Source organism: Trachypithecus francoisi, unplaced genomic scaffold (genome assembly GCF_009764315.1).
Source record: "Trachypithecus francoisi isolate TF-2019V2 unplaced genomic scaffold, Tfra_2.0 Contig01585, whole genome shotgun sequence".
Lineage (NCBI taxonomy): Eukaryota > Metazoa > Chordata > Mammalia > Primates > Cercopithecidae > Trachypithecus > Trachypithecus francoisi.
The window spans coordinates 3918132-3945402 of record NW_022681444.1 but is presented as its reverse complement, the minus strand read 5'-3'; the positions used below and the strand labels follow the sequence as shown (position 1 = coordinate 3945402).

The following is a 27271-nucleotide window of genomic DNA, read 5'->3' as shown; positions in this document are numbered from 1 at the left end:
GTAAAGATAAATACCATTTACAATAGCATCAAAAATATGAAATGCCTAAAAGATTGGATAAAAGATCTGCACATTTTACACTAAAAACTAAAAGACTGCTGAGATAAATTAAAGAGGACTTACATAAATGAAGAGATGTACCACATTCATGGATCTGAAGACTTAATATTGTTAAGATGTCAACTATCTGCAAATTGACCCATACATTTAATACAACTCCAATCAAAATCCCAGCAGGCTTTTTTTTTTTTTTTTTTTTTTTGTAGAAACTGACATGCTTATTCTTAAATAAATTTGTATTAAAATTTGAAGGACCTAGAACAACCAAAATAACTTTGAAAAAGAATAAAGTTAAAAGACTACTTGGTGTTAAGAATTATTATAAAGCTACAGTAATCAAAGAATATGGATTTGGCATACAGGCAGACTTATAGATCAATGGAATAAAACAGAGTCTAGCAATGTGCCTATATATCTATGATCAGTTGATTTTTGACATAAGTGCCAAAATAATTCAATGAAGAACAGATATTTTTAAAAAAAGGGTACTAGAACAAATGGACAGCTATATATAAAAATGATATTTGATCCATATATCATACCACATATAACCATTAACTTGAAATACATCATTGATCTAAATATAATAACTAAAACCATAAAACTTTCAGAAGGGATTAGAAGGAAAAGTCTTGACCTTAGGGCTAGCAAAGATTTAGTAAATGTAATGCAAAAAGCACTAGCTATAAAAGAAAAAATAATAATAAACTAGACTTCATCAAATTTTAAAACTTTTGCTTTTCAAAAATACTGTTAAGAAAATGAAAATGAAAAGGCAAGCTACAGACTGGGAGAAAATAGTTCATACATACCCAACAAAGGAATTGTACTTAAAATATATAAAGAACCCTTTCAACGGAATAAGACAACCCAATGAAAAGCAGGTAAAAATTTTTAACAGATGCTTCACCAAAGAAGTCATACTAATGGCAAAAAAAGCTCAAAATCATTACTTGTTAGAGAAATGCAAACTAAAATCATAAACAAATACACACCCACTACAATGGCTAAAATTGAAGGAATGACTATTTAAAGTGTTGACAAGGATGTGGAAGAACTGAGACTCTAATGCTCAGCTGCTGGGATACAAAATGATACAACCACTTGGAAAATAATTTGGCAGTTTCTTTAAAAGTTAAACATACATCTACTGTGTAATCCAACCCTTCGACTCCTAGGTATTTTTCCATAGGAAATGAATGCATATGTCCACACACAGACTTGCATATGCATGTTCACAGCAGCTTTACTTTAATAGCCCAAACTGGAAACAAGCCAAATGACCCTCAACAGGTAAACTGTCATCCAGGTGTACAACAGAGCACTACTCATTAAACAAACAAACAAGGACTGTGGACATATTCAACGATATTAATGAATCTCAAGATAATTATTCTGAGAGAAAACAGCCAGACAAAGTAAAGAACTTACATAAAATTCTAGAAAATGCAACCTACACTACAGTGACAGAAAATAAGTAGACCAACGGTTCCCCAGAAATGGGGTTGGGGGAATGAGGGCTTGTATTAGGCCATTCTTGCATTGCTAGTCTCAGGGAATACCTGAAACCAGTAATTTATAAAGACAAGAGGTTTAACTGGCTCATGGTTCTGCAGGCTATACAGGCATGGCACAGGCATCTGCCTGGCTTCTGGGGGGCCTTAGGGAGCTTTTACTTATGGAGGAAGGTGAAGCGGGAGCAGGCATGTGACATGGCCAGAGCAGGAGCAAGAGTGAGAGAATGAATGCAGGTGCCACACACTTTTAAATGACCAGGTCTGTTGAGAACTCTCTCTTGAAAGGACAGCACCCCAGGGGAATGCTAAACCATTCATGAGAAATCCGCCCTAGTGATCCAATCACCTCCCACCAGGCCCCACTTCTACCATGGGGGGATTACATTTCAACATGAGATTCGGGGTGACAAATACCCAAGCTAAATCAGGGATACATTGTAAAAGGGTAGGAGGAACATTTTAGGGGTGATGGGCATGTTCATTATCTTAACTGTAATGATGGTTTCCCAGGCGTTTATATACATAGGCCAAAACTCATCAAATCATACACTCTAAATATATGCAGTCTATTGGATGTCAATTATAAAGCTATAAAAAAAGAATCCATGCGCAACAGAAACCAAACACGTACATACAATAACAGAAATGACAAAACATCTATGGGATACTTTAAAAGTTCACTAAAAAGGACTAAAACAAGACCTAAGTATTCAAATCATGTTCCCAGATAGGAAAACTCAGTATTGCAAATACGCTGATTCCCTTCAAATCAACTTATTAACTCATTGCAATTGCACTGAGGATCAAAACATAGTATTTTGTGCAATTTGACAAGTTGAATCTAAAGTTATTTTAGAAAAAATAATATGTGGTAGTAACCAAAACATTTCTGAAAAAGAGTAGGAGGAAGGAAATAGTTCCAGCAGACATTAAAACATACTACAAAAACCTTGAAAACATGATCCGAAGTGAAAGAAGCCAAACAAAAAAGGTCACATATTATATGATTCCATTTATATGGAATATCCAGAACAGGCAAACCCATAGAGACAGAACACAGATTGGTGATTGCCAGAGGATGGCAGGGAAGGGAGAATGAGGAACAACTTTTAATGGGTACAGGATTTCCTTTTGGGGCGATAAAAATGTTTTGGAACCAGATAGAGGTGGTGGTTGTTCCACATTATGAATGTACTAAATGCCACTAAATTGTTCACTTTAAAATGGTTAATTTTACGTTACGGGCAACTTTACCTCAGTTTTTAGAAAATTAACAATTTGCTAACTTCAAAACTATGCTATAAACCTGCGATCACTGAAACAGTGAGCTATTGTGGAAGAATAGGTTAAATTGATTAATTAAAGAGAATACGGCCTAAAAACAGTCTGGAAAATCCCTCTCTTTGGGGCCCAAGCAAACACCACCCTACAACAAAATTTCTTCCTGCGGTCATCAGGCTGCTTCCTAGATCATTTGAAGCCTGCAGGCCTTAAGTTATAAGCAGGATGTTACAATGTCCTCATAACGCAGTACTTTAAATTTAAGCAGAAAAGTAGCGTTGAATGTTAAGGGCCTGATTTACTGTTAGTGGTATGATTTGACCTAACCTGAGTATTGTCAATGCCCCGGCCCTGGCCTGCTGCAGTGTAGCTGCTGTTATATCTACTACAACCTCTATGCACATGGGCCTCACATCCCAGCCTGAAGGCAAAGCCCACCCAGCATTTCTGCAGACCCCTAGGATCGGGCTTCCAGGATCAGCCCCTCACCTGCTAGCTGGGGTCTGGCTTGGGGTCATCAGGGGTCAGAAGAAGGTGGTAATAAAGTCTATTTTTGTTTCCCCCATGTCTTGTATTCCCTGCATAAAGGCCCTATATTAAACAAAAAGAAGCTGCTGTGGCTTTCATCTATGGGAGAGGAAACGAGCGTTCTCATCAGTGTAAAGCAGAAATCTAGGTATATGCAAAGACCTAGCGTATGACAGCTGCAGCTCATCAAAACTACAGGGAGAGGACAGTGATGGGAAAATGGCTACACAATTGGAAAAAAATAAGTTAGACTCCACTTTACACTCCACTCCAAAATAAAACTCTGATGTTTAAAAAGCCAAATCAATAAAATAGATGGTATATTAGCTGAAAATAGATGATATTTCTATTATCCTGGGGTAGGCAGGCTTTTTTGTTTCTAATTTTTTTAAGTTTTTATGTAAAAATAATTTCAGATTTCAAGATTAGCTACAAAAATAATTCAAAGAATGCCTATATACCCTGTCCCCAGATTCCCTAAAACGTTAACATTACTGTATTTGCTTCCCCTCTTTCTCTGTGTTTATATATGTATACACTGCATTTCTATGCATGTGTGTATATATGTGTTTTCATATCCATATGGTCATTTACATGCTGTGTCCTTCTCGGTGTAGCATATCAGCAGGCACATGACATCTACTTGTCTCATTACTGGTAATGTTAACTTGGATCACTCGCTTACAGTGGTATCTGCTTGGTTTCCCCACTTTTATTCCTTTGTAATTAATAAGTATTTTGTGGAAGATACTCTGAGACTCTGTAAATATACTGTTTCTCATAAAAATATCACCTCCTAGTTTTAGCATCTAGACAGGTCTTTTAAAGAATTAAGACCAAACAAATAACAACAATCATAAAGAAAGAAAGAAAAAGATTGACAGATATGATGACATAAAAACAAAACAAAACTTTGATAAGAGGCACAAACGTATCAACAAAATGTGATACTATGAACAAAGTTGAAAGATTGACAGTCTGAGAGAAAAATATCTGTAACATCTACAACAGGCAAAGAATCCATACACAGAATATATGAGGGAAGCCTAGAAACCAGGAAGAGAAAGCCGGCCACATGAGCCAACTACAAAAACTGGAAACTGATAGTCAAATGCAAATGGCCAAGAAACATGAAAAGATGCTCAGCCTTATTGCTAATCACAGAACTGCACATTCACAAAATGAGCTCCCAGTTTTGAAAAGTAATGAAAAGACTGACAATAAAGGGTAATGGTATGGACAAGGGTAAATAGTTATTTGGGTATACTGTTTACTGGGAGTATATATAAATTGGTAAACCATTTTTGAAAAGCTACCTGGTATACTAACTACTAAAATTTAAAATGTACACCTCCTTTGATCCACCAGCACACACCCAGAGATGTATGAATAGGAATACTCATCATCAGTATTGCTTTTCACAGACCAAAAAGAAAAATCTAAATTTTTATCAGCAGCACAGTGGTTACTAAGTTACTCTACAGTAGGGAAACATACCAGGAGAAGAATAGAGGCTGAGTGGCACGTCATGACATGGAAATACTTCTTACATATAATGTTAAGGGAAAAAGAAAAGGCACATTACGTACTGCATAACAATACATAATAATAACACTAAGTAACAGCCACAACACTAACGCTACTGCCAGTCACTGTTAAATACATCACAAACATTAGCTAATTTAATCCTCAACACAATTCTGTGAGGAAAATCCTGGTATTAATCCTCACTTTTGCGACAAGACAACTGAGGCACTAAGAGGTAAAGTAACTTAACCAAGGTCACCACCAAACTATAGGGCCTCTCTCTATAAATAGGTATTTGCAGGTTTGTGGGAAAAGGATTGGAGGGATACAGACCAAACTGTTAACGACAATTACCTCTGGGAAAGGGAAGGTGACAGGGCTTTATTGCTTGAATCTTTTACAATGAGAGTATATTTATACAGTATAATACTTGTGCTATTCAAACAAAACAATACTTTACAAAGACATGAACGAATGAATGACAGAAGCAAGTTGACAGATCCCCTGGATGTCTGCCTACTTCAAGAACCAGAACAGATCTTTCCTTCCAGTCTTGTCTCCCCTTCTTGGAGACATCTCATGGACTCTTTCTTTTCTTCAGTGGTCTCTACCTTTCAATACAGCTCACCAGCCACAATTCTCATCCCCAGCCATGTCTCCTCTTCCTAATTTGTATCATCCCTCATGCAAACAGCCTTTTAATACTATAAATCTGGACCATAAAAATTGAGAAAGAAGGCCCTGAAGCATTTTGAGTCTTACAGACTTTAAGGAGTAACTAGCAAGTATTTTACAAGCACACAATAGCATACTTCCTGCCTATATATATAATATTAAGGTTGAAACCTAAATGTTTTGGAAAGATTTATGAAAGGCTTAGAAATAAACAGGTTCTTTGGCTAACTCTGGACTAACATAAAATTAAAGCAAGCCAGTACTTCCACTTCCAGGAATATGGAGTAAGTAAACTTTTCCCTAATCTTCCCAGTAAGTACAACTAAAAAAAACTGGAAATTATACCAAACAACACAAGAAGACTCTGAAAGGTGAAAGAATATGTCTGACCAGCTAGGGATCTCATGACCCAGGGAACAACATGGTGGTGAGTTCCGTGGTTTTCTTTCTGCCTCATATATCCCAGACTTGAAGCTAAAGAAATCAGCAACCCAGAAACAGCAATAAACACAAACCAAAAAACAAAAACAACAAAAGCCTGCTTCCTCTAGTCAGGGGGCAGCCTAGCAAGAGAGAAAACATTTAGACAATAATTGCTCTACTCCAGCCAAGTGCCACATAAAATACTGTGGTCCCACACCCACCCATGCCAACAAGGCCAGAGTAAGGATCCCAGACTTCCACATCTAAACATCTAAAAAATAATTAATACTAATTCTACATAGTCTTTTCCAGAAAACAGAAGAGGAGGGAACACTTTCCAGTTCATTTTATGAATCTGGTATTACCAAGCCAGACAAAGACAGTATACAAAAAGAAAACTACAGATCAATATCCCTCATAAACACAAACACAACATTTTTTTCTTTCTTTTTCAGACATCTGTAACAGCCAGAAAAAAATTCTTAACAATCTATTATCAAAGAGAATTCAGCAATAAATAAAAACAATTATATACCATCACCAAGTGAAATTTATTCCCGGGATGAAAGGCTGGTTTAATATTCAAAAACCAACCAATTTAATCCACCATGTTAACAAGCTAAAGGAAAAAAAAAATCACACGATCATATCAATTGATGCAGGAAAGGCATCTGACAAAATTCAACACCTATTCATGATAAAAACCCTCAGAAAAACAGGAATGGAAAGGAACTCCCTTAACTTGATAAAGAGCACCTACCAAAAACCCTTCAGCTAATATTATACTTAAGAGTGAAAGACTGGGGCCAGGCACAGTGGCTCAAGCCTGTAATCTCAGCACTTTGGGAGGCTGAGGCAGGTGGATCACAAGGTCAGGACTTTCAGAACAGCCTGACCAACATGGTGAAACACCATCTCTACTAAAAATACAAAAATTAGCTGGGCATGGTGGCACATGCCTGTAATCCCAGCTACTTTGGGGGCTGAGGCAGAACTGCTTGAACCCAGAAAGTGAAGTTTGCAGTGAGCTGAGATCACACCACTGCACTCCAGTTTAGGCAGCAGAGCAAGACTCAGTCTCAAAAAAAAAAAAAAAAAAAGTGAAAGACTGAATGTTTTCCACCTATGATCAGCAACAAGGCAAGAAGGTCTACTCTCTCATAGGTAACACAGTGCTAGATGTTCCACCCTTTGCAATAAGGCAAGAAAAAAAATAAAAAGCATACAGGTGTGAAGGAAAAAAAGGATGAGATTGTTGTGCAGGTGGAAAATCACAAGGAATTTTTAAAAAAACAAAACCAAAAACCTAGAACTAATAATGAGTGCAGCAAGGTCATGGGATGTAAGATAAACCTATAAAAATTAACTGAATTTCTATATAACAGCAATGAACATGTGAACATCAAAATTAAAGTACAATTCCATTTATAATTGCTCAAAATCTAAAAATAAGTATTTAGGCTTAAATCTACTAAAACATTATAGAGCTTGTTTGCTGAAAACTACAAAATGCTGGTGAAAGAAATGAAAGAAGAACTAATAAATGAAGAGACATACTATGTTCATGAATTGGAATACTCAACATAGTGGGGATGTGAATTCTCTTCAAATTGATATGCAGATTTAACATTAATTCCCATTAAAACTCCAATAAGTTTTTTGTAGATATAGGCAACATTATTTTAAGATTTATATGGACAAATAACTGGAATAGCTAAAATCATTTTGGAAAAGGAGAATAAAGTAGAAGGAATCATTCTACCTGCTAGGGTTTCAATGTACCCTCAAAAAATCCTGCTGATACTTAATCCCCATTGTAGCAGTATTGAAAAGGGGGGCCTTTAAGAGGTGATTGGATCATGAGGGCTCATTCATCAGATTAATGGATTGATTGGTTATCATGGGAGTGGAACTGGTGGCTTTATAAAAAGAGGATGGGATCTGAGCTAGCATGTTAGTACCCTCAGCCTTCTCGCCATGAGATGACCTGCACTGTCTTGGGACTCTGCTGAATCTTCACCAAGCAAGAAGGCCCTCACCAGATGTGCCTCTTGAACTTGGACTTCCCAGCCTCCAGAACTGTAAGACACAAATTTCATTTATTTATAAATTATCCAGTTTCACATATTCTGTTATAAACAAAAGAAAATGGACTAATACAGTATCCAATTTCAAGACTTACCATACGGCTGCAGTAATCACTATTGGGTGGTATTGGCAGAGGGATGGACACATAGAATGAAAGTAGAAAACCACACAATAAGCTCAGCTGATTTTTGAGAAAGGTTCAAAAGCAATTCAAAAGGAAAGATTGCCTTTTCAACAAATAATGCTAGAGCAATTACTCTTTCAAAGAGGGGAGAAGGAACTTTGAACTCAGTTCACGTCTTATACAAAAATTAAGGAAAAAAATGTATCACAGACTTAAGTGTTAATGTAAAACTATAAAAGTTGTAGGAGAAAACAGGAGATATCTTCAGGATCTAGAGCTAGGCAGAGAGTTCTTAGACTTGACACCAAAACACGATTCACAGACAGAAAAAGCAATAAATTGGACTTCACCAAAATTAAAAACATTTGCTCTGTGAAAGGCCCTGTTAAGATGAAAAGGCAAGTAAAGACTAGGAGAAAATATTTAGAAACCACATATCCAACAAAGGACTCATAGCTAGAATACACAAAGAACTCTTAAAACTCAACAGCAAAAAACCAAACAATCCAATTAGAAGATGAGTAAAAGGCATGAAGAAATATTCATTGAAGACATACAGATGGCAAATAAGCACATGAAAAGATGTTCAACATCATTCATTAATCACTAGGGAAATTCAATGTGAAACCAAATGAATTATCACTACAGACCCATCAGAATGACTAAAACAAAAAAAATATTGACAATAACAAATGCTGGAAAAGATGGAGAGAAACTGGATCCTCATATATTCATTACAGCTACCCAAAAAAGTAGTTTAACATTTTCTTTAAAAACTAAACGTGCAACTACCACATGACCTAGCAAAGGCATTCCTGGATATTTATCCCAGAGGAATAAAAATACAGCCACACAAAAACTTTCATGTGAGTATAGCAACTTTATTCATAATAGTGCCAGAATGAAAACAATCAAGATGTCCTTAAATGGGTAAATGATCAAACAAATTGTGGGATATCCATACCATGGAATACTATTTATCAGTAAAAAGAAATAAGCCATTAACCCACACATAGACTCTCTGCATGAATCTCAGGAGAATTATGCTGAGTTTTTTTTTTTAAGCCAATTCCAAAAGGTGACATGCTATATAATTCCATTTATATAAGATTCTTGAAATGCCAGAATTATAGAAATGGAGAACAGATTAGTGGCTATCAAGGGTGAAGAAGAAGGTGGTAGTAGAAGGGAAGTGAGTATAGCTATAAAAGGCCAACATGGAAGATCCTTATGGTGATAGAAATTGTATTATGGCAGGTTTTTTCTATATTTTATGATGCTTTGATATCCTGAGGCCTTGCAGAAGCAGGGAGGGACTGCCCCTCCCAGGTGAACAACTTGCTCGTGTGCACGCCTTGGATATGCAGAGCAACCAATGCTGAGTTCTTATCTCCATCTGCCTGCTTTCATGGGCTCCCTACCTGCGCTTCCCCACCTGCGCTTCCCAACCTGCGCTTCCCCACCTGCACTTCCCCACCCGCGCTTCCCCACCTGCACTTCCCCACCCGCGCTTCCCCACCTGCACTTCCCCACCCGCGCTTCCCCACCTGCACTTCCCCACCTGCACTTCCCCACCCGCGCTTCCCCACCTGCACTTCCCCACCTGCACTTCCCCACCTGCACTTTCCCAGGTGGCCCTACAGGGTGTGGCCTGTCTGCTCCTCTTGGGAACTGTGAGTAATAATCTTTCCAGTGGCAATCCTCTCCTAATTTATTGGCCACATCATATCTGAATAAAAACAAAAACCTGGGTACATTTTAAAACAAATGTTCTGTATCTTGACTGTATTAATGTTAGTATCGTAGTTGTGGCATTGTACTAGTCTGCAAGATGTTACCACTCGGGGTAAACAGGATCTCTCTGTAGTACTTCTTACACCCGCATATGAGTCTACCATTCTCTCAAAATAAAAAGTTTAACTGAAAAAAAAAAAATGAAAGAAAAATTAAAGCAAGCGCCTCATCTTTTTTCATCAATCCAATTAATTGGCATTTCATTGTTAGAAGGCTTTTTAAATAGGGAATTAGGAAGTTTTAGCGAACAAAAGGAAGTACCAGAACACTGACTGTTCCCTACCACTTTCCAAATGAATCAACTACGGAACAAGTCATTAGTGGGAACTTTGGGTCAAAAAAAAAATTCACGGTTGGCAGGGAAGGGAAGCCTAGAAGAAGAAAAGACCAGCTCCTCTGCAACCAGGTGCTTTAGGCCACTATTTCTAATGGGATCACCTAATGACAGCTGATGTTTGCTTCCTGCACACCTCCTGGATGCCAGCACTGTGCTAGGTGTGCCACGTGCATCCTCTCAGACCGCAGCTCTGCTCCCTTGGGGCCAGGGTGTGGCAGGACAAAGGGGAATGTGGAGCGAAGGACCTTAAAAGAGGTTTGCTAATCCAGGCCACAGGGAACAAAGGCCCAGGGCTAGTTACAAAACCACTTTCTGCATTTTCAGTAAATCTCAGCTTAATGTATTTTCTAACAAAACAAAAAGGAGGAACACCTGGTGCCTTTTATCAAAACAAGCTCTGGTTCTGAAAATAAACCAATCTGTGTGGCAGGACTCAAAGTCTGTGGTTATTTCTGCAGTCAGTAGCCCCATGATAGCAAAGCTCTGTGCTCAGGAAGCCAGGACAGCCGGAACAAGCTGCCGCCCTTGTTTCCTCATTCGCTTCATGGAGGCAGAGTTCCAGGAGGGGCAACTGCCTGAGGCTTTGGGCTGCCGCTGTCCTCCAGCCCATGGGGAAAGAGGGCAATTTTCCTGCCCCCCGAAAAGCCCCCCACCACAGGTTCGGCTTTCTGAAAATCCATGTGACAGCTGTGCTCAGATGGGATATGCCAATGTCCCACATTTTCACTTGATATCTGCCATATGTTTTTAACAAGATATAGTTGCCATCTTCACATGCTTTTCATAATGTGATTTTTAAAAATTCCTTGAGCACTATATAAAAATGCAAGCTTGTTTGAACTTGTATCACCACTGAGATTCTTTTTCCTTCTCTTACTTTAGTAAGTAAAAGAATAGGACCTCGTTTGGAGGTTTGGGATTTTAAACTTATCCCTCCCTATGTTCCCTATACCCAGCCCACTGGCCCAGAGAGAAGCTGACCTCTCCTAGGATCCCCATAGTCCCTCATATTTGCGTTCAAGCATTTGAAACTCCAATTATTCAGAAAATTCCTATTACATTTTGGGCATATATAAATTATAAAGGTCCAGTTGTTTTTTAAAAAAGGTTCTTTTGTCTAATTAGTTTCAGAAATAGTGTTGAGAGAAAGAGACATAGGGGGAGGGAGGAGCAGCAAAAACGGGGAAGTGGAGACTTTCAGGGCAGCTGGCCCATGTGCTGCCCGCACAGGCCGAGCCCAAAGCTGGCTTCCCAGCGCGCAGGGGCAGGACGGGGCAAAGGCTAAAGAAACATGACCCGGTGCCCCTCTCTGACTGGGCTCTGGATCCCAACTCCTCTGCCCCCTCATGGGCCCTGCTTCATCAGCCAGTCCTCTCTCCTATGTCTACACCCCTCCCTTTCTGTTGGTTCCTTCCCATCAGCAACTAGACACACTGAACACTTTCCTACCTTTAACAAAGGGAGAAAAGGCTCCTGGGGTCATGGCATCCTCTAGCTCCCGCTATGCCCTGGCCTCTCCTCTTCAAACGTCATCTGCACTCTCAACCTCTAGTTGGCACCTCCCACTTACCTTGCAGGTCCACTCTATCCTTGCTTCTGAGCTTGCCACCAAGTTCACAACCATCTCCTTGCATTAAACCCAATGGACACCCTTCAGGCTCCTTTCACTTTGGCAACTTTGAAAATTACTCACCACACCTTCTTACAGAAATACACTTTTCCTCTTAGTTTTCTTTAATTTTCCACCTACCTCTCTGGATGCTCAGACTTAGTCCCCTTTTGAGTGCCTCCTCCTCTGCCCATCCTTAACCAGTGACCCTCCACGGTAGTGGAGTCTGAAATGGCACAACCTCTCTTCTAGTCCCACAACCCTCCCTAGACAAGCCCAGTTATGCCCACGGTCCTTGCTATATGAGGATGGTGCCCAGATCCCTCTCCAGACCTTCGGTCCTAGGGCTCCGCTAGAGTCATACAAGCAGCTCAAACTCAAGGTGTTCAAAACTGACCCAAGAGTCTCCCTCCTGCCTCCACCCGACCTGGCTGTCTCCATTCCTGTCCCAGCAGAGAACACCAGCATCTACCCATGGCCAGCAAGACACCCTGTGGCACTCTCATCCTTCCCTTTCCTCCCCACTCCCCCGACTCCCAACATTCAACCCATTCTTGCCATCAAAGAATATACGTATTTGGGTTCCCATGTCCCAAGTTCCCACAGTCCCAGGATCCATGTACCGCTTCACGTGTCCACTGTCAATAGCCTGGCACAGGCTCTAGCTCTCACTCTGCACAAATTCACAGCCTCCACACACGCCCACCTGCCTCACTGCTTATCCTCCCCCGAACTGTTTTCCGTACCAACCAAGTGATCTTTGGAAAACACGAATCTGGCTAAGAGCCTCTTTTTTCTTAAAATCTCCCAATCACTCCCACCACCCTCAGAATAATAGCAAACTCCTTAGCGGCTATGATCCGGTCTCACCCACTTGCCCATCCTCGTCTCTCACCTCTCACTTGATGGAGCCCGGCCTTCTCAGAATACTGGATTTCCAGTGCCTTGGACAATAGCTAAGTGGCCAATAAACATTTGTGAAACCAATGAGCAAATAAATGAATGAGCAACGGTCAGAAAAAGTTTCACTAAGGGGCTATGTAATCTGGGTTTTAAGGATGAGAAAAATTTTACTTAAAAGTTGGGGGGCTGGGTATAGGCATTTCAGAAATATGAAGAAGGTTTAAAGGTACAATGGTACAAAGTTCCTGCTTATTCTGGATGTGAGAAAGTGAGCCGTTCAATAGGGCTGGAGAAAGGATGAGTAGAAGGAAGTGAAACTGTAAGATACAATGAAATCATGAAAGCCATATCAAAGAATTTGGATTTTTATCCTATATGTGGTTATCAGAGAGACCTCCTGGGGAGTGGCTCCTTGCCTGCCACTGAAACCTACGCTTATTATCATCAGGCCTTTGCTCTTCTAGAGATGCCCGAGGGTGGAAAGCACCTTCAGGCAGGAACTCTGATGCAGGGCCCTCCAGGGGACTGAGGCCCACTAAAGCTTGGGAATCCCTTACCTGGACTTTCAGAAAGAGTCATGGAGCCTGAGGTTGATCTGTCACTTCAGGGTTACTTTGCCAGGAAAGACTCCCATGGGTTGGGTGGGATTTCTTAAGAAGAGAATGGAGGAGGTCTTAAATTGTGAGGAAAAAGAATAAAATATCTCCTAGTCTCTCTGAGACCAGGACACAGTTTAGCCTGGCAGCTCGCAACGCTTTTCTGAGGTAGGCAAGATGAAGTCAGCCAACAGCAAGATAGAGGGCTGACTAGGAAGAGGTCTGAGCATGGATCTGGACCCCCACCACAGCTGTCAAGATCCTCTGAGTTTTAATATCTCATTCCCATTATCCCCCAAAGTCCCAGAAAGTTCTCATTAAAAGTAAGTTTGGTCTCAGCTGTTCTATGGGAAGCCATGTGCTACGCTTTCAATGTGCCCCCAGTGTTCACGTGCTAGAGACTTTATCCCCCATACAACAGTGTTGAAAGATGGGACCTGTAAGAAGTGATTAGGTCCTGAGGGTTCTGTCCTCATGAGTAGATTAACAGTCTTATCCCGGGAGTGGGTTCCTGATTAAAGGATGTGTGTGGTCCCCTCCTGCTCACTCTCCCTTTCTTGCCCCTCTGCCTTCCACCATGGGATGATGCAGCAATGAGGCACTTGCCAGATGCAGGCCCTTCACCTTAGATTTCCCAGCCTCCAGACTTGTAAGAAATAAATCCTACTCTTTATAAACTACTCAGTCTTAGGGATTGTGTTATAGCAGCATAAATGGACTAAGACACCATGGAGGGTCACAGAGGAGGGGGAGATGCAGGGAGAGCGGCATCCAACCCCTGCACAGGCCAAAAAGGCCAGAGCAGCAGCTGCCAGGTGGGCAGGGAGCTGAACCCAGCCATGGGACAACCTCGCAGATGTCACCAACTAAAAAGGAGCCATGTGGTGGCAGGTGAGAAAGCTGGCGCTGAAGAACGGTGAGCATCTTCGAGGTGGTCTCCTGGGAAAGGCTCCAACACCTAGCAGGCTTCCAGGTATGGAAGGAAGGGAATGATCCGTGATTTTTAGAAGTAGGGTGCAAGGGGTTCATGCTGTCAGAATTATCTGGAAAGCTAGATCTGAAAGATAAATCATCTATAAGGACTTCCCTTCAAAGCACTTACCCCCAGTTTCATCTTTTATTTATTTGCAACCATCATTGCCTGTCTTCCTCTCCAGACTGTGTGCTTCATGAAGGCAGAGCTGTGTGTGTTTTGCTCATCGCTGTTTCCCCAGCTCCTAGCTGGCACATAGTAGGTACTCAAAAAATGGGGTGGATAGATAAACAATTTAAAATTAAAATGTTCTGGAGTGTTTGATTCGTCTCACTTTCTCTATGTTGCCAACTTTTTTTTTTTTTTTTTTTAACCAAGAAAAGTATATTTTCAAGGAAAGGAAGACATGTCCTTTACAGAGAAAGAGTCATCTCATAAATATAGTGTTGCAGCTTCAGTCTCTGAGTTGTAGGCATTTATTTATTCATTTATTTATTTATTCAGAGACAGAGTTTCACTCTGTTGCCCAGGCTGGAGCGCAGTGGCACAATCTTGGTTCACTGCAACCTCCGCCTTCTGGGTTCAATCGAGTGTCCTGCCTCAGTCTCATGAGTAGCTGGGATTACAGGCACGTACCACCACGCCCAGCTAATTTTTTTGTATTTTTAGTAGAGATGGAGTTTCACCATGTTCGCTAGGCTGGTCTTGAACTCCTGACCTCAAGTGATCTGCCCACCTTGGCCTCCCAAATTGCAGGGATTACAGGCATGAGCCACCACGCCTGGCCATAAGCATTTATTTAGAAAGGCAAAGGAATGTGGGTGAAAGGTAAAATGTATATCGCTGGAAACACACCCAACAATGATTCTCAGTAATGTCTAGCTTGATGCCCCGCAGACACTGCAACATCCCAGAGTGGCTTATCAATCAAAGGTTACATTCTGCATACAGGCATTGTAGCAGGAAGTGCTTCTTACAGCATTACAATTCTTTGAAAACTGACCATCCACACAGGATAAAACCGCATGCACTATCTTTGGCAAACACTAGTCATCTATGACATAGAGTCACTACTCCGGGCACGTGGCATCACGAAGACGCACGAGACTCACCTCAACTCTGACTGCAAGGGGAGAGAAGCACCAGTCACTCCCAGATAGTGTGGGTGCAGAACAGAAAAGGGAGGCTCTTTCAGAGAGGACTGCAGACATTGGAACAATAAATTGAGAAGTTTAGCATATAATCCCCAGCCCCCTAGCCTAAGAAGGCTCCCCTGACCCAGAGAGAAGGGAAGTTATTGAATTAAATTTTTATAAATGAACATTTGGCACCTTTTACCTCGAGCAGCGATGGGACCTAAACTCATTTTAAAGCAGTTGTGCTACTCAGGGTCACGAGTCCATCTGGTGCCTAACTCGCAGGGCTACATGGTAGCAGTACTTAACGGGCTCTGTGTGCAGGGAGAAATTAATCCTACAGCAGCTACAACAGACAGAGAGGTCTTGGCCCAATCCGCAGCAGGGCTTCCTCATCTGCTGGAGTTCTGTCTAAGCATCTCTGCAGCCTAGCCACCACAGAGCGCCTTGCACTTTGGTTTGGATGTTGACTTAATATGAAACTCCAGATAAAAGGAATGAGAAGTCTCTCTTCTCACCATGCCCTCCCCGCCTTCCTTGAACTTGGGGCCAGACCTCTGGGGAACGAGACGCTTGTCTGCACACAGTCCAGAGGCCAGCACCAAAAGGGGACTCCCACCTCTCTCCCTGTTAGGGCTTTCAGAGGGAGCCCGAGCAGTCTCTACCTCGGCCGTGCAGAGCTGGGTAATTACCGGGCGGATGAGCTCAAGCCCCTTGCCCTGCTCACCTCCCACTAAAATGCACGGCACAGCACAATCATGAAATGTGCTTATTAATTTTACTCATTTGACACTGCGCTCTTCTGCCCTGAGCTAGATGTTAGGAGAAAATGATAGGGATAGATTCTGCTACTGTCAGACTAACCAAGACTTCCAGAAAACCAAACTATCAAAGGCCATCTGCCACCCACTAGCCAAGCAAGCAGGATGACCCTAAAGGTACAAACAGAATGCTAAAGATACAGATCAACAAAAGAGGGCATGGGCAGATGGGGAGACCCCTGCCCTGGGCTCAAGCTCCCTGCGAGCCCTCCTAGGAGAGTGACCCCTGAGCCTGTCCTCTCCCACAGCGGGAACTCCCAGTCCCTGCCTTGATTCATGACTTGCTGCTTCATCCCTAATTCATCAAAAGACACTTTGGCTTCTCAAATCAGGAACATTTTTATTAGCTTCCCCCAGAGTTTCGTGGCACAAAGCCATACCTAATGATTCTATTTTATGGAAAGTTATACATTCAAATTGTGCTTTGAAGTCAAGCAGCAGGTAAGATTCAAATGTTTGTCAGAAAAGATTCCTGGCCGGGCGCGGTGGCTCAAGCCTGTAATCCCAGCACTTTGGGAGGCCGAGACGGGCAGATCACGAGGTCAGGAGATCGAGACCATCCTGGCTAACACGGTGAAACCCCGTCTCTACTAAAAAAATACAAAAAAATTAGCCGGGCGAGGTGGCGGGCGCCTGTAGTCCCAGCTGCTCGGGAGGCTGAGACAGGAGAATGGCGTAAACCCGGGAGACGGAGCTTGCAGTGAGCTGAGATCCGGCCACAGCACTCCAGCCTGGGAGGCAGAGCGAGACTCCGTCTCAAAAAAAAAAAAAAAGATTCCTTCACTTTTTCACTTTTAAAATGTTTATGAGCTTTCAAACAGTTGGAAAGGGATGTGTAGCATTTGGACAGGCTCCTCCTTCCTTACCCGGACACAGCACTGGCTGACCCAGTACAGATCTGCCTTGACCACTGCAGTTCTCAAAGGGGGCTGATTCTGCCCAGCCAGCCCCTGCTCCTGGAGACATCTGGCTATGTCTGGAGACATTCTGGGTTGTCACCACTGGGGGAGGAGGGACAGGTGCTACTGGTATTCACTAAGGAGAGGCCAGGAATGCTGCTTAACATCCTATGAAGCACAGGATAGCACAAAGAATTATCTGATTGTCTTGCCTGAAATGTCAACAGTGCCGAAGTTGGGAAACGCTGCCTTGGGGCATCTTCTACTGGGCCAGGCATCGCATCCTCCTCACTGCAGGACATCAGACACTATTCTAATTGCTGTGGGAGGTTTTCAGTGTTGGCTAATGAGACTCATGTTCTTTCACTCTTATGTACTCTTGGTACACATTTTCAGTTAATAAACACAAAATGTCACAAAGTGAGGAAAGTAAACCTAAGACCACCTTAGAATCTCAGAACACATGAAAATATCCATTGTTAATTAAACCTTCATAATGTTCCTCTGTACTTTGTAATCAGAATTTTACAGGTGAAGCAGAATTTACCTACCATAACAACAAAATAACCAGTTCCAATCATCAGGACTACTGAACACCTGCACAGATGTCTGCTGAAAAACAAGGAAAGTTCTCCACTAAATTGTGGTGGTGTGCTCAGCCACAGCGCTGGACTTGGAGGGAGTCTGGTCCTGATGATTCACCGTATCCAAAGACCGGGACTCTGTTACTTCATTTCTCAGAGCTTGGGTTCTCCTAATCAGCAAAGAGGCGATACAGCTACTTGCCCTCCCAGCCTTCCAAAAGCCCATGAGAGCTAAATGAGTTCACAGGTAGGAAATGTTTTAAACTGTAAAGAGCCACACAGATGTAGGACAATGCCTTTACAATATTTACACATGCATGACAATACATGACAACCACCAGGAGTCGTTCATAGACTCTGGATCCTTTTCATGAAATGTCACAACCAGAAGTTGAAAATCAATGAATCTAACTCCTTAATCTTACAGAAGGTGAAAATGACCATCATAGAGGTGGTCAAGGCCAGGAAATGGCCCAGATGGGCTCAGGTCTTCTAATGCCCAAACCAGGATGCTCTCCAGACCCTCCCTTGATTAAGTTCCTAGAGGGAAGAAGCACATCTTACACGCAAGGGTCAGAGGGTCTTGGACACAGGAGATAAATACTTGTAGAATCAATGAGCAAAATGTACAAACTAGTATCTTGACTTACTACGTCATAGCCTGTCGGGGCTCGGTTCCGAGAAGCCACCACCCCGACTCCTGTGATGGGATCCATTGATGTTTCTGGCAAGGCTTCTGAGAGGTCTTTGACTTCAGGCATGGTGGACTGGTCCTGGTTCAGCAAAGGAAAAAGAAAGCACAAAATTCAAACATAGCATTTACGTGAATAATATAAAGTCTCAAACAGACAGAACCAGAATCTTGGGGCAAATACCCTGAGGTTCACATACCTGAACTAGTTGAATGAGTCCTGACCCTATGTGACTCTCTCCCTAGGTCAAGAATTCAAATCACCACTGGTCCCCACTCTTCTCAAGTTAGCTTTGAACACTGAGCTAACATGAGAGCTTGTCTCTACTCTCAGGAGGTAAGTTTGACTCAAACTCAAGAGCACATCATTCTTAACTCCGCCATCCAGCTGCTTGATTTCTGAACACATACCAGCACCTGCTCTGAAGACACGTCAGACATGGCTAAGCCTAACAACACCTTTCCTCTCTCTCCCTTGCAATCTCTCCTATGGAGGCCTAGACTTCCAAACCCCCAGCCAAGGTTAGGCCTTCAGCAGGCACAGCTTTGCAAAGAAGCAAAGAATGTTGTAAACACAGAAATAAGAGTTCTGGGCTTGGGTGAAGGAATGGTGTTGGACTCCCGGCTCCATGACTGACTAGCTGGTGACTTTGAGTAAGCAATTTAACCTCATGGACCCTTCATTTTCTCAGCTATAAAACGAGGTCATGATACTGACCCTTGCAGAGGTGCTGTGAGGACCAAGAGAGTCAAAGAGAGTAGATGTAAACGAAAGGTCTGGAGAGGTCCCTGGTACACAGTAGGCGCTCAAAAAAGCACATAAGACTGGTGGGGTGTGGGACATACAAGTCCAGGTAACTGGTCAGAAATGTGATAGGCGTGACTCCCTAGGGGACTGGCAGATCCCTTTGTTGTGTTTTACCCTTGGGTCATGTGGGCACTTACTCAAAGCCAAATAGTAACAATGATCATAAGTCTTGCTGGGCACTTTGAGAGAAAGGGAGGGAAAATGGAATTATTATTTGCTGCTGACTGCCTCTTGATGTGAACAGAGGAGACAGGTAGAATATAGAGAGCACTGGGTCTGGGCAGCTGGAGTGGCAGTGCACCAGAAAGCAAATAAGAGAGACAACACCATATGTAAATGAACCTAAGTACTTTTAAAATGACAAGCAGTGAAAAAGAGCAAGTCAAATTCCACCTCCTTCTGCAGCAATTAAACTCCACTGGCTGTAGGTCTGCCAGATCTCTCAAGGCTGGTTACTGCTTCTAACACAAACCAAACACCCTACCTCACTAAGCAGGCAGGAGGAATATTCTTGCTTCTAGCCTAGAATTAGAAAAGGCAGAGGCCATTAAAAATGACTGCAGCCTCCTAAATAGGAACAATCAAAATGCCATATGCAAGTCTCCATGAAGTCAGTGGAACCCACAAAAAGCTCCGGAAACAGACTTGTCAGTGCAATGGAGCTGAGTCCTCCATCAAGGCTAGGAAGTGCCTGGCACAGCTGCAGTTCTCTTCTGTTTACAACAAAAGCTTAACAAAGTTATGCTTTACCTAATTCTTCTGAAAATAAGCTTCTAAACAGCCAGGGCAGGGGGTATCACACTGCATCACTGTATCATTTTCTATTTTCAAGTTTCATATACCAGGCAGGTTTATCTGCATAAAACACAGGGCTTAGTGCTTCCTGCACACAGTAGGCATTAAGTAAATATTTATTGAGTGAATACACATGCATGTCCCCAATAAAGGTTTAGAATTAAATATCTGCACCTGCAGATCCAGAGCAGGCACTGATCAAAAGGGCTCAGTACTTGAAAAATCCCGTAGTATTGGTAACATGAAAATAACATTGCTGCAGTTTGCAAAATATTGGTACCTGCTGTTGGTTACCAAGAATGCTTTGCAATTAACAACTCATTAACAGAATGTACGAATTCTGCCAGTGCTAAAATATCACGCTGTGAATTTAATAAAGAACATGTGAGGTAAGTTTTTTTTTTTTTTTTTTTTAAAGATAGTATGGACTCTACTATCAGAGAGAGAGAAAAGAAAGGGACAAAGAAAAAGGAGAACAGAGAGGGAAGTGGGGGTAAGCATGAATAAGCAATATCCTATTTGCTGGTGGATTCATTGCCACAACCCCTGGTCACATCGTACCTCCCCGGTACGATGATGACAATGGCCCTCTGCTTGGAGCCCGCTCTCAACAGCAGGAGGGAGGGTCACCAGGCCCTGGAAGAAGCCATGCTGCTCCCACAATGCCCTGCGGCGGCCCAGGAGAAGGTTCAAAGATGGCTGCGGACGGCCCCCGGCTGAGGCAGACAAAGGACCTGGCTGGGCCTGGCTTGCCAAAGGGCCCCGCAGAGCTGCTCCTCGCAGAGCTGCTAGCAGAGCATCTTCAACGCCCGCCGTTCTCTCTCCTTCCCCCCAGCTGCTGTGCCCCGGACGAAGGCGGCCTTTGTGAAATATGGACAAATGGCTCCGGGCTGCGCGCGCTGCGGCCGACTCATGGAGGAAGCGCCATCACCAACCAAGGCAGCTTTTAATGAGAAACGCCCAAGATATCCATGGCAGGGGCCATCACTCAAAGCCGCTTGCCCTGAATTACATATTTTCTGACTGCAAATTACTCTTAAAGGCGTCTCTACCGGCACTTCAATTGACCTTCCTAACAAAAGGCCATTTATTAACTAGTGCTCCACGTTTCCCAGGCCGCGGAGCCTCAAGCCAGGAAGGATGGCCCCGCGGCTGAGGACTCGAGGAGGCCATTCATGCGGGCCCTCTCACATCAAATCCTGAGGCCTACTTGCAACAACCCCAGGTTGTATCAACAGCTCCTCATCCAGCATCCATCTGTATCTCACAGTCCAAACTGCCCACAAAACACACTAACAGGTCTGTAGCATTTGGACAGTGCTTTGCAGCTCTCAAGAAGCTTTCTCAGGCTCCTTCCCAGTTGAAGCTCACATCAAACCTGGTAGGTGGCTGGGTCACCTCCCAGGAGTGGGACGGCTGGTCTTCCTCCCTGGGTCTGGTCTGTTTATCATTGTACTAGGCAGAAAGGCATCCAATTGAGAAAGCAGTTTCAACACTAATTATATTTTAAAATGCCAAAGCTTTTCTTTCTCTAGCCACAGCTCAATAAGTCAAGCAAGGGGGAAAAAGTACAGAAGGATAAAAGTAGCATGGGATTAATTTTCCTCGCACCTCAGTTTCAAGATTCAACATTCCCCTCATAAATAATTTACAACAATAAAAATGAGCTAAGGCCATGTTTGTGTAGGATGGAGGTAAATTTAGGCCTAATGAGGGAGATCCGAGCACCGCACAGGAGGGAATAGGTTGATCTATGGCACGGTTCGAGCAGGATTGACAGCTCACAGGGGCTCCATATCCAACTGGAAGTTGCAGGGCCAATCGGGAGGAGGGGGAAGCAAGATGGGGAAACTTGTGCCATAACTTGTGCCATCTCAGCTGTGGCTGCAAGGAAGGTCTCTATAGGGAACCTCCAAAGTTGACCCAGTGTTTTGGATGACAAGACAAATGTTGAGATTTTGCAGAACTATAGGATTGGGCCAATCTAAGTCTATTCTCAATACATGCTGGGTAAGGAATAAAGGTGGTGGGATGCCAGAAACTCAAACTGGACCTTGAGCAGGTCCTCTTACTTTCACCTCGAAGGTCATCAGGTCCCAGACGGTTCCATTCTGACCTCTCCCCTGAGCGGGCATACAGCCTCTGCAAGATCATTTCTTGCAAGGCTGGGGACTGCAGAGCCTCGGTTCAGGCAGTGTTGTCTGCTCCTGAGAGGCTTCCTCTGCAAGGCAGGAGAGTAGCGTGTGTGTGTGTGTGTGTGTGTGTGTGCACATACACATTCACGTATGCACATATGCCCACATGTATATGGAATGGGAAAGCTGGGGAGGGTTAAGGTGAAGTGTTTTCTAAGCCAAGAGGATTTTTTCCACCATGCCATACTCAGAGAGCACCATACAAACCACACAACAAAGCCAAGAGCAAGCTTGCTTCCAGCTTCCGCCTGCAGTGCTGCAGATAGCGCTTGGGGAGGCCCCATCTCCCGTCACTGCAGCACCTAGCACAAGACTGTCATCCCAGGTTCACGGAGAAATGAACTTTAACTATAAAGACCCTTCATACAGACGGCACACTGCTCCCTTGTAGCTGATCAAAGAATTACTACAACAGTGTGCTTAATCCCTGAAAGTCAGCAGTGCTGGGCTTAACTGATGCTGAACATTGTTTCGGAATCAAAGGCGTGCCTCCCGGCCCCAGTCTGGGAGAAAACTGAGCTACTGTATCACAGTTGAAAACTCAGGGGAACTTTGATATCATCTCTGTTTAATTTCTACGGCCCTCCTGAGCCTGGGGTTTATCTCGTTTTATCAACTCCTGTACTGAAATCAAAACGCAACTAACAAAGCTCAGACCTCTCTCCACCGAGGCCCTTCCAGCGGCGGGATGTGGGCTGAGGAGTTTAAAGTGCTTTCAGGGAGCAACAACTGCAGGGGGCAGGGGGCGCTGCCTTCAAAGGAGGTGCTGTGGGCAGTGGGCCCACGTTCCAGCCTCCTGCCATCTCGGCCTCCTGCCGTGGTGAGGCCGGCTCAGAAGTGGCGCCAGCGAGCACTGCTGGTCAGGGCTGAAAGCATGACTGGCATACAACTTTTGAGGAGAGTAATTTCGAAGTATTAAAGGGGGGCAGGCTAAATTGGGCTACTGTAATTGAAATGACAAAAACCGTGGCTTAATTGCATCCCTACAGAAGGGCAAACTTGTGATCAGCTTGCTTGAAATCCAAAGTCAAGGGCACCAAAGACAAAAACTGCCTGCTCACATCTACCAGCTTCCAGGGCTGAGGAAGGGAAAAGAATAAACATTTCATTCGCCGTGGGAAACGCCACAAGAGCAGGTGGCTACTGGAAATGGGTTGTCCCCCAGTAAAAGCTGCTGCTCTGGCCTTCATAGAGAGGGTCTTTGCCTGTCTCCCAGCAGCAGCAATGGTCTGTAAGAATCCATGCCCACCTCTGGTGCCCCAGGATTACTGACACCTTTCTGCTGGCAAATTGCAAGCAAGGGTCAGAAGGACAGGCAAGCGACTGCCTGTCCCCAAGGAGGGAACCTGTGGCCAGGCCTCACCAATGAACACCACACACACAAACCCAACCACCTCCTTACAGAAAGGTGCAGAGACCTACCTCCTCAGAAGGCTGAGAGCTGGGGCCAGTGTCCATGCCGTGCCCAGTTAAATGGGCAGCTGGCTTTGGGGTCACCTGTGGGGGACAGTGCACAGACTTGAGAGGCTGTCACTGTGGAGCTTCAGGATGGCATCCTGACACCTTCTGAACTTTAGACAGATTACCTGCTGACCAGTCAGCGTCAAATCACTCTGACAAATGCTGCTGGACATAGTCAGGTGGCAACAAGTCACTGGCTGCTAGAAGGACTGCTAAGTTGTTGGGCAACTAAGGTAAATATTTTTCTAAGCTCTCCTAGATCGCAAATAATTTTCCAGCTAGGGAACTAACAATTGTGAGCATTTCCTCTTCCCTGCAACAGAAGAATCCAGTGTATGCACATGTCTATTCAATCTGCCCTATGCTTAGATTTCTATTAACCATTTGATTACCAAACATGGATTTTGCATAAACCACATGAGGCAGGACTAGGGTTCAGATTGCTGCAACCCTTATGCAATGGTAGGTTCCAGGATTCACTTTCCAAAAATAAATCCAGGATCAAGTTCTATAGCACTGTCCTGGCCAAAGCCCCGCCCCTTACAGGCCTGACTCTGCGCAAACCAGGGAACATCACTCGAGGGTAGGGCATTCTCTAGTACACTGTGGGTACCACCTGCTTGCCCATGATTACTGCAAATGAGGGTAGTCCGTGTCCACTCCCATCAGGTCTTGCTGGATAGTATCATATTGTCCCCTGTAGAGAAGGAAAAAAAAGGACCCTAACAGAAGGCAGATGCCTACAAATGAAACCATCCCCAGGGCCGCAAAAGCAATGGTTCCTGAGTGTTTGGTGATAGGAGTCACAGCTTGCCCTGAGGGGCGCAGTGCTCACAGAGTAAAAACACTTAACATCATCTCAGTGCCAGGCAAATGGGGGCCCCTGCCAGAATCATCAGAATACCTGTCTTCAGGCCAGCCAGGCCACCACACCCCTCTCGGACTTTCACATGGGTCTTGAGAATTTTTTTTTTCATACATTTGGTCATCTAATCATTCTACCCATATGCTAATGACTTCCAAAATACCTCCAAGCCAGGCTTTTCTCCTTAGACTCAGAGGTGTCTGTGTGGTGTCTTTGCCCACATGGCTCAGGAATACTTCAAATTCGGCTGACCTTGCCATCTTCCCCCTGAAGCATCCTCCCACATTCCCGGTCCCTACGGGGGCCTGGCGTGTGAACAGTGAGTCCACAAATGAGTACGGAGCCACTTTGGCTAAGCACTGGGCTACAATAATGAGATGGAAAGTCCACATTCTGGAGTGGGAGTTATCCAACTTTAGCATGTGCAAAAATCACCAGGAGAGGTTGTGAAAACAGACATTCCTGAACCCCACCCCCTGAGATACAGATTCAGTAGGCCTGAGCTGGTCTAAGAACATGCATTTCTAACAAGCTCCCAGCTGACACTAAAACAGCTGGTCTACAGTCCAAAATTTAAGTACAAGAGAGCAGGTACTCATCAGGTATTTGATGAATGAATGAATGAATGGATAGATGAAATGAACCTAACGGTAATCTTCCATGGAGAAAAGAATGAATGAATGGATGAAATGAATCTAAAGGTAATCTTCCATGGAGAAAAGCCTCAGAATCAGCCCTCCAGTCTCCCCCTCCTTCTTCTTGACAGTTCAGCGAAGAGCACCAGGTTCCTCCTCTGCAGACACCTACCCCACCATTTAAAACCAGGGTCATGCATGGGCACGGTGGCTCACGCCTGTAATCCCAGCACTTTGAGAGGCCTAGGCAGGCAGATCACGAGGTCAGGAGTTTGAGAACAGCCTGGCCAACGTGGTGAAACCTCGTCTCTACTAAAAATACAAAAATTAGCTGGTTGTGGTTGTGAGTGCCTGTAATCCCAGCTACTCGAGAGGGTGAGGCACAAGCATCACTTGAACCCAGGAGGAGGAGGTTGCAGTGAGCCGAGATGGTGCCACTGCACTCCAGCCTGGGTAACAGAGCCAGACCCCATCTCAAAAAAATAAATAAATAAGTAAATAAATAAAATCAAGGTCACAGCCAGATGCAGTGGCTCACACCTGTATTCCCAGCACCTTGGGAGTCCAAGGTGGATGGATCACAAGGTCAGGAGTTCGAGACCAGCCTGACCAATATGGTGAAATCCTGTCTTTACTAAAAATACAAAACTTAGCCAGGCATGGTGGTGTGTACCTGTAGTCCCAGCTACTTGGGAGGCTGAGGCAGAAAAATCGCTTGAACCTGGGAGGCAGAGGTTGCAGTGAGCCAAGATCGAGCCACTGCACTCCAGCCTAGGTGACAGAGTGAGAGTCTGTCTCAAAAAAAAAAAAACAAACAGGGTCACATCTTCCATTCCCCTCAAACCTCCTCCAATTGCCCAGCCAGACAGGTGCCACCACTCAGAATCCTGACATCATCCAAGCATGTAGTCTTAGCACACGTATGTACATACATGCACTCATGCACACGTACACAAACACACAGCCTTGCCTCTCAGAAGGCTAGAACACGCTTTCCCTAGCAGACCATAAGTTACTCAAAGGTGTGTTATGTCCACCACAATGCCCACCTCACAGTGGGTGCTCAATAAATGGATTATGAATGAATGAGGAAGGATAAACAAACAAAATTCCTATCCTCTCAAAATTGCCAAGTTTCACTGGATTAAGGAGGGCACAGAAAGAGGCGAGGGCACATAAAGGGGTGGGGGAATAGCAGAACTGTCAGACCCCTTCCAATGAAAGCCTGGGGTCTGGGGTCACTAATGCCTCCATGCAGGACACACACCATGACCCTAGACGTTAGCCACTTGCAGAGGAGGGGGGAAGGGACTGCAGCACTTCCAGGGGATTCCAGATTTAGATCTAACTCAGTGCAGCCAGGCTGGATGTGGGCCTGTCAGGGGCCAATGGGTATCTAGGCTGGCTGCAGGAAGAATGCCCTGGCGGGCTTGTAGAAGCACAGCTTTCCCATTCCCTATCCTCGGTTCTCATTTAATTGGTTCAGGCTGGGACTGAGACTGGAGAGCGCACAGCCAAGGAGAAGCTCCACAGTGCTGGGTGATAGAGCAATGAATAAGACACGGAGCTCACGGGCTGTGGGAAATATCCCAAGAGAAAGGGACTGCAAAGGAGGGGACTCTTCCTTTTGCCTGGTCAGGCAGGGAGAGGTGAGCAAAGAACTGGCCTCCCTGAAAGATGGGGGTGTGTGGAGTGGTGAAAGTCTTGCAAGCAGAAGACACAGCCTCAACAAAGGCACCGTGGTGTGAACACACAGGGACTGCTCGGGGAACTGCGAGGAGCAGATGGGCTCTGAAACAAGCTTATAAAATGCTTAAGAAAACAAATAAACAAAACACAATCAAACTGAACTAAAAAACCTGTCTGCACTTCTCTGCTGTTTCTAAGATCTAAGCAATGATGTTGAGCTACAGGAAGGGGCACCCCAGTGGTCTAACGGAAGAGAT

General features: G+C 44.0%; 1 protein-coding gene across 2 annotated transcripts in view; it reads right to left on the bottom strand.

Moving 5' to 3' along the window:
* Nucleotides 1–27271, bottom strand: part of MVB12B (multivesicular body subunit 12B) — a 177504-nt gene that overhangs the window by 144763 nt on the left and 5470 nt on the right. The window contains exons 1-2 of one of the 2 annotated variants that reach the window (XM_033191272.1): nucleotides 23787–24060; nucleotides 18526–18648 (exon numbers count right to left, since the gene is read on the bottom strand). In XM_033191272.1, coding sequence (XP_033047163.1) covers nucleotides 18526–18648; nucleotides 23787–23822 — 159 coding nt within the window. In that variant the 5' untranslated portion in view covers nucleotides 23823–24060. Of the gene's footprint in view, nucleotides 1–18525; nucleotides 18649–23786; nucleotides 24061–27271 lie in introns of those variants that run through there. The other variant, XM_033191261.1, reaches the window with a different exon arrangement.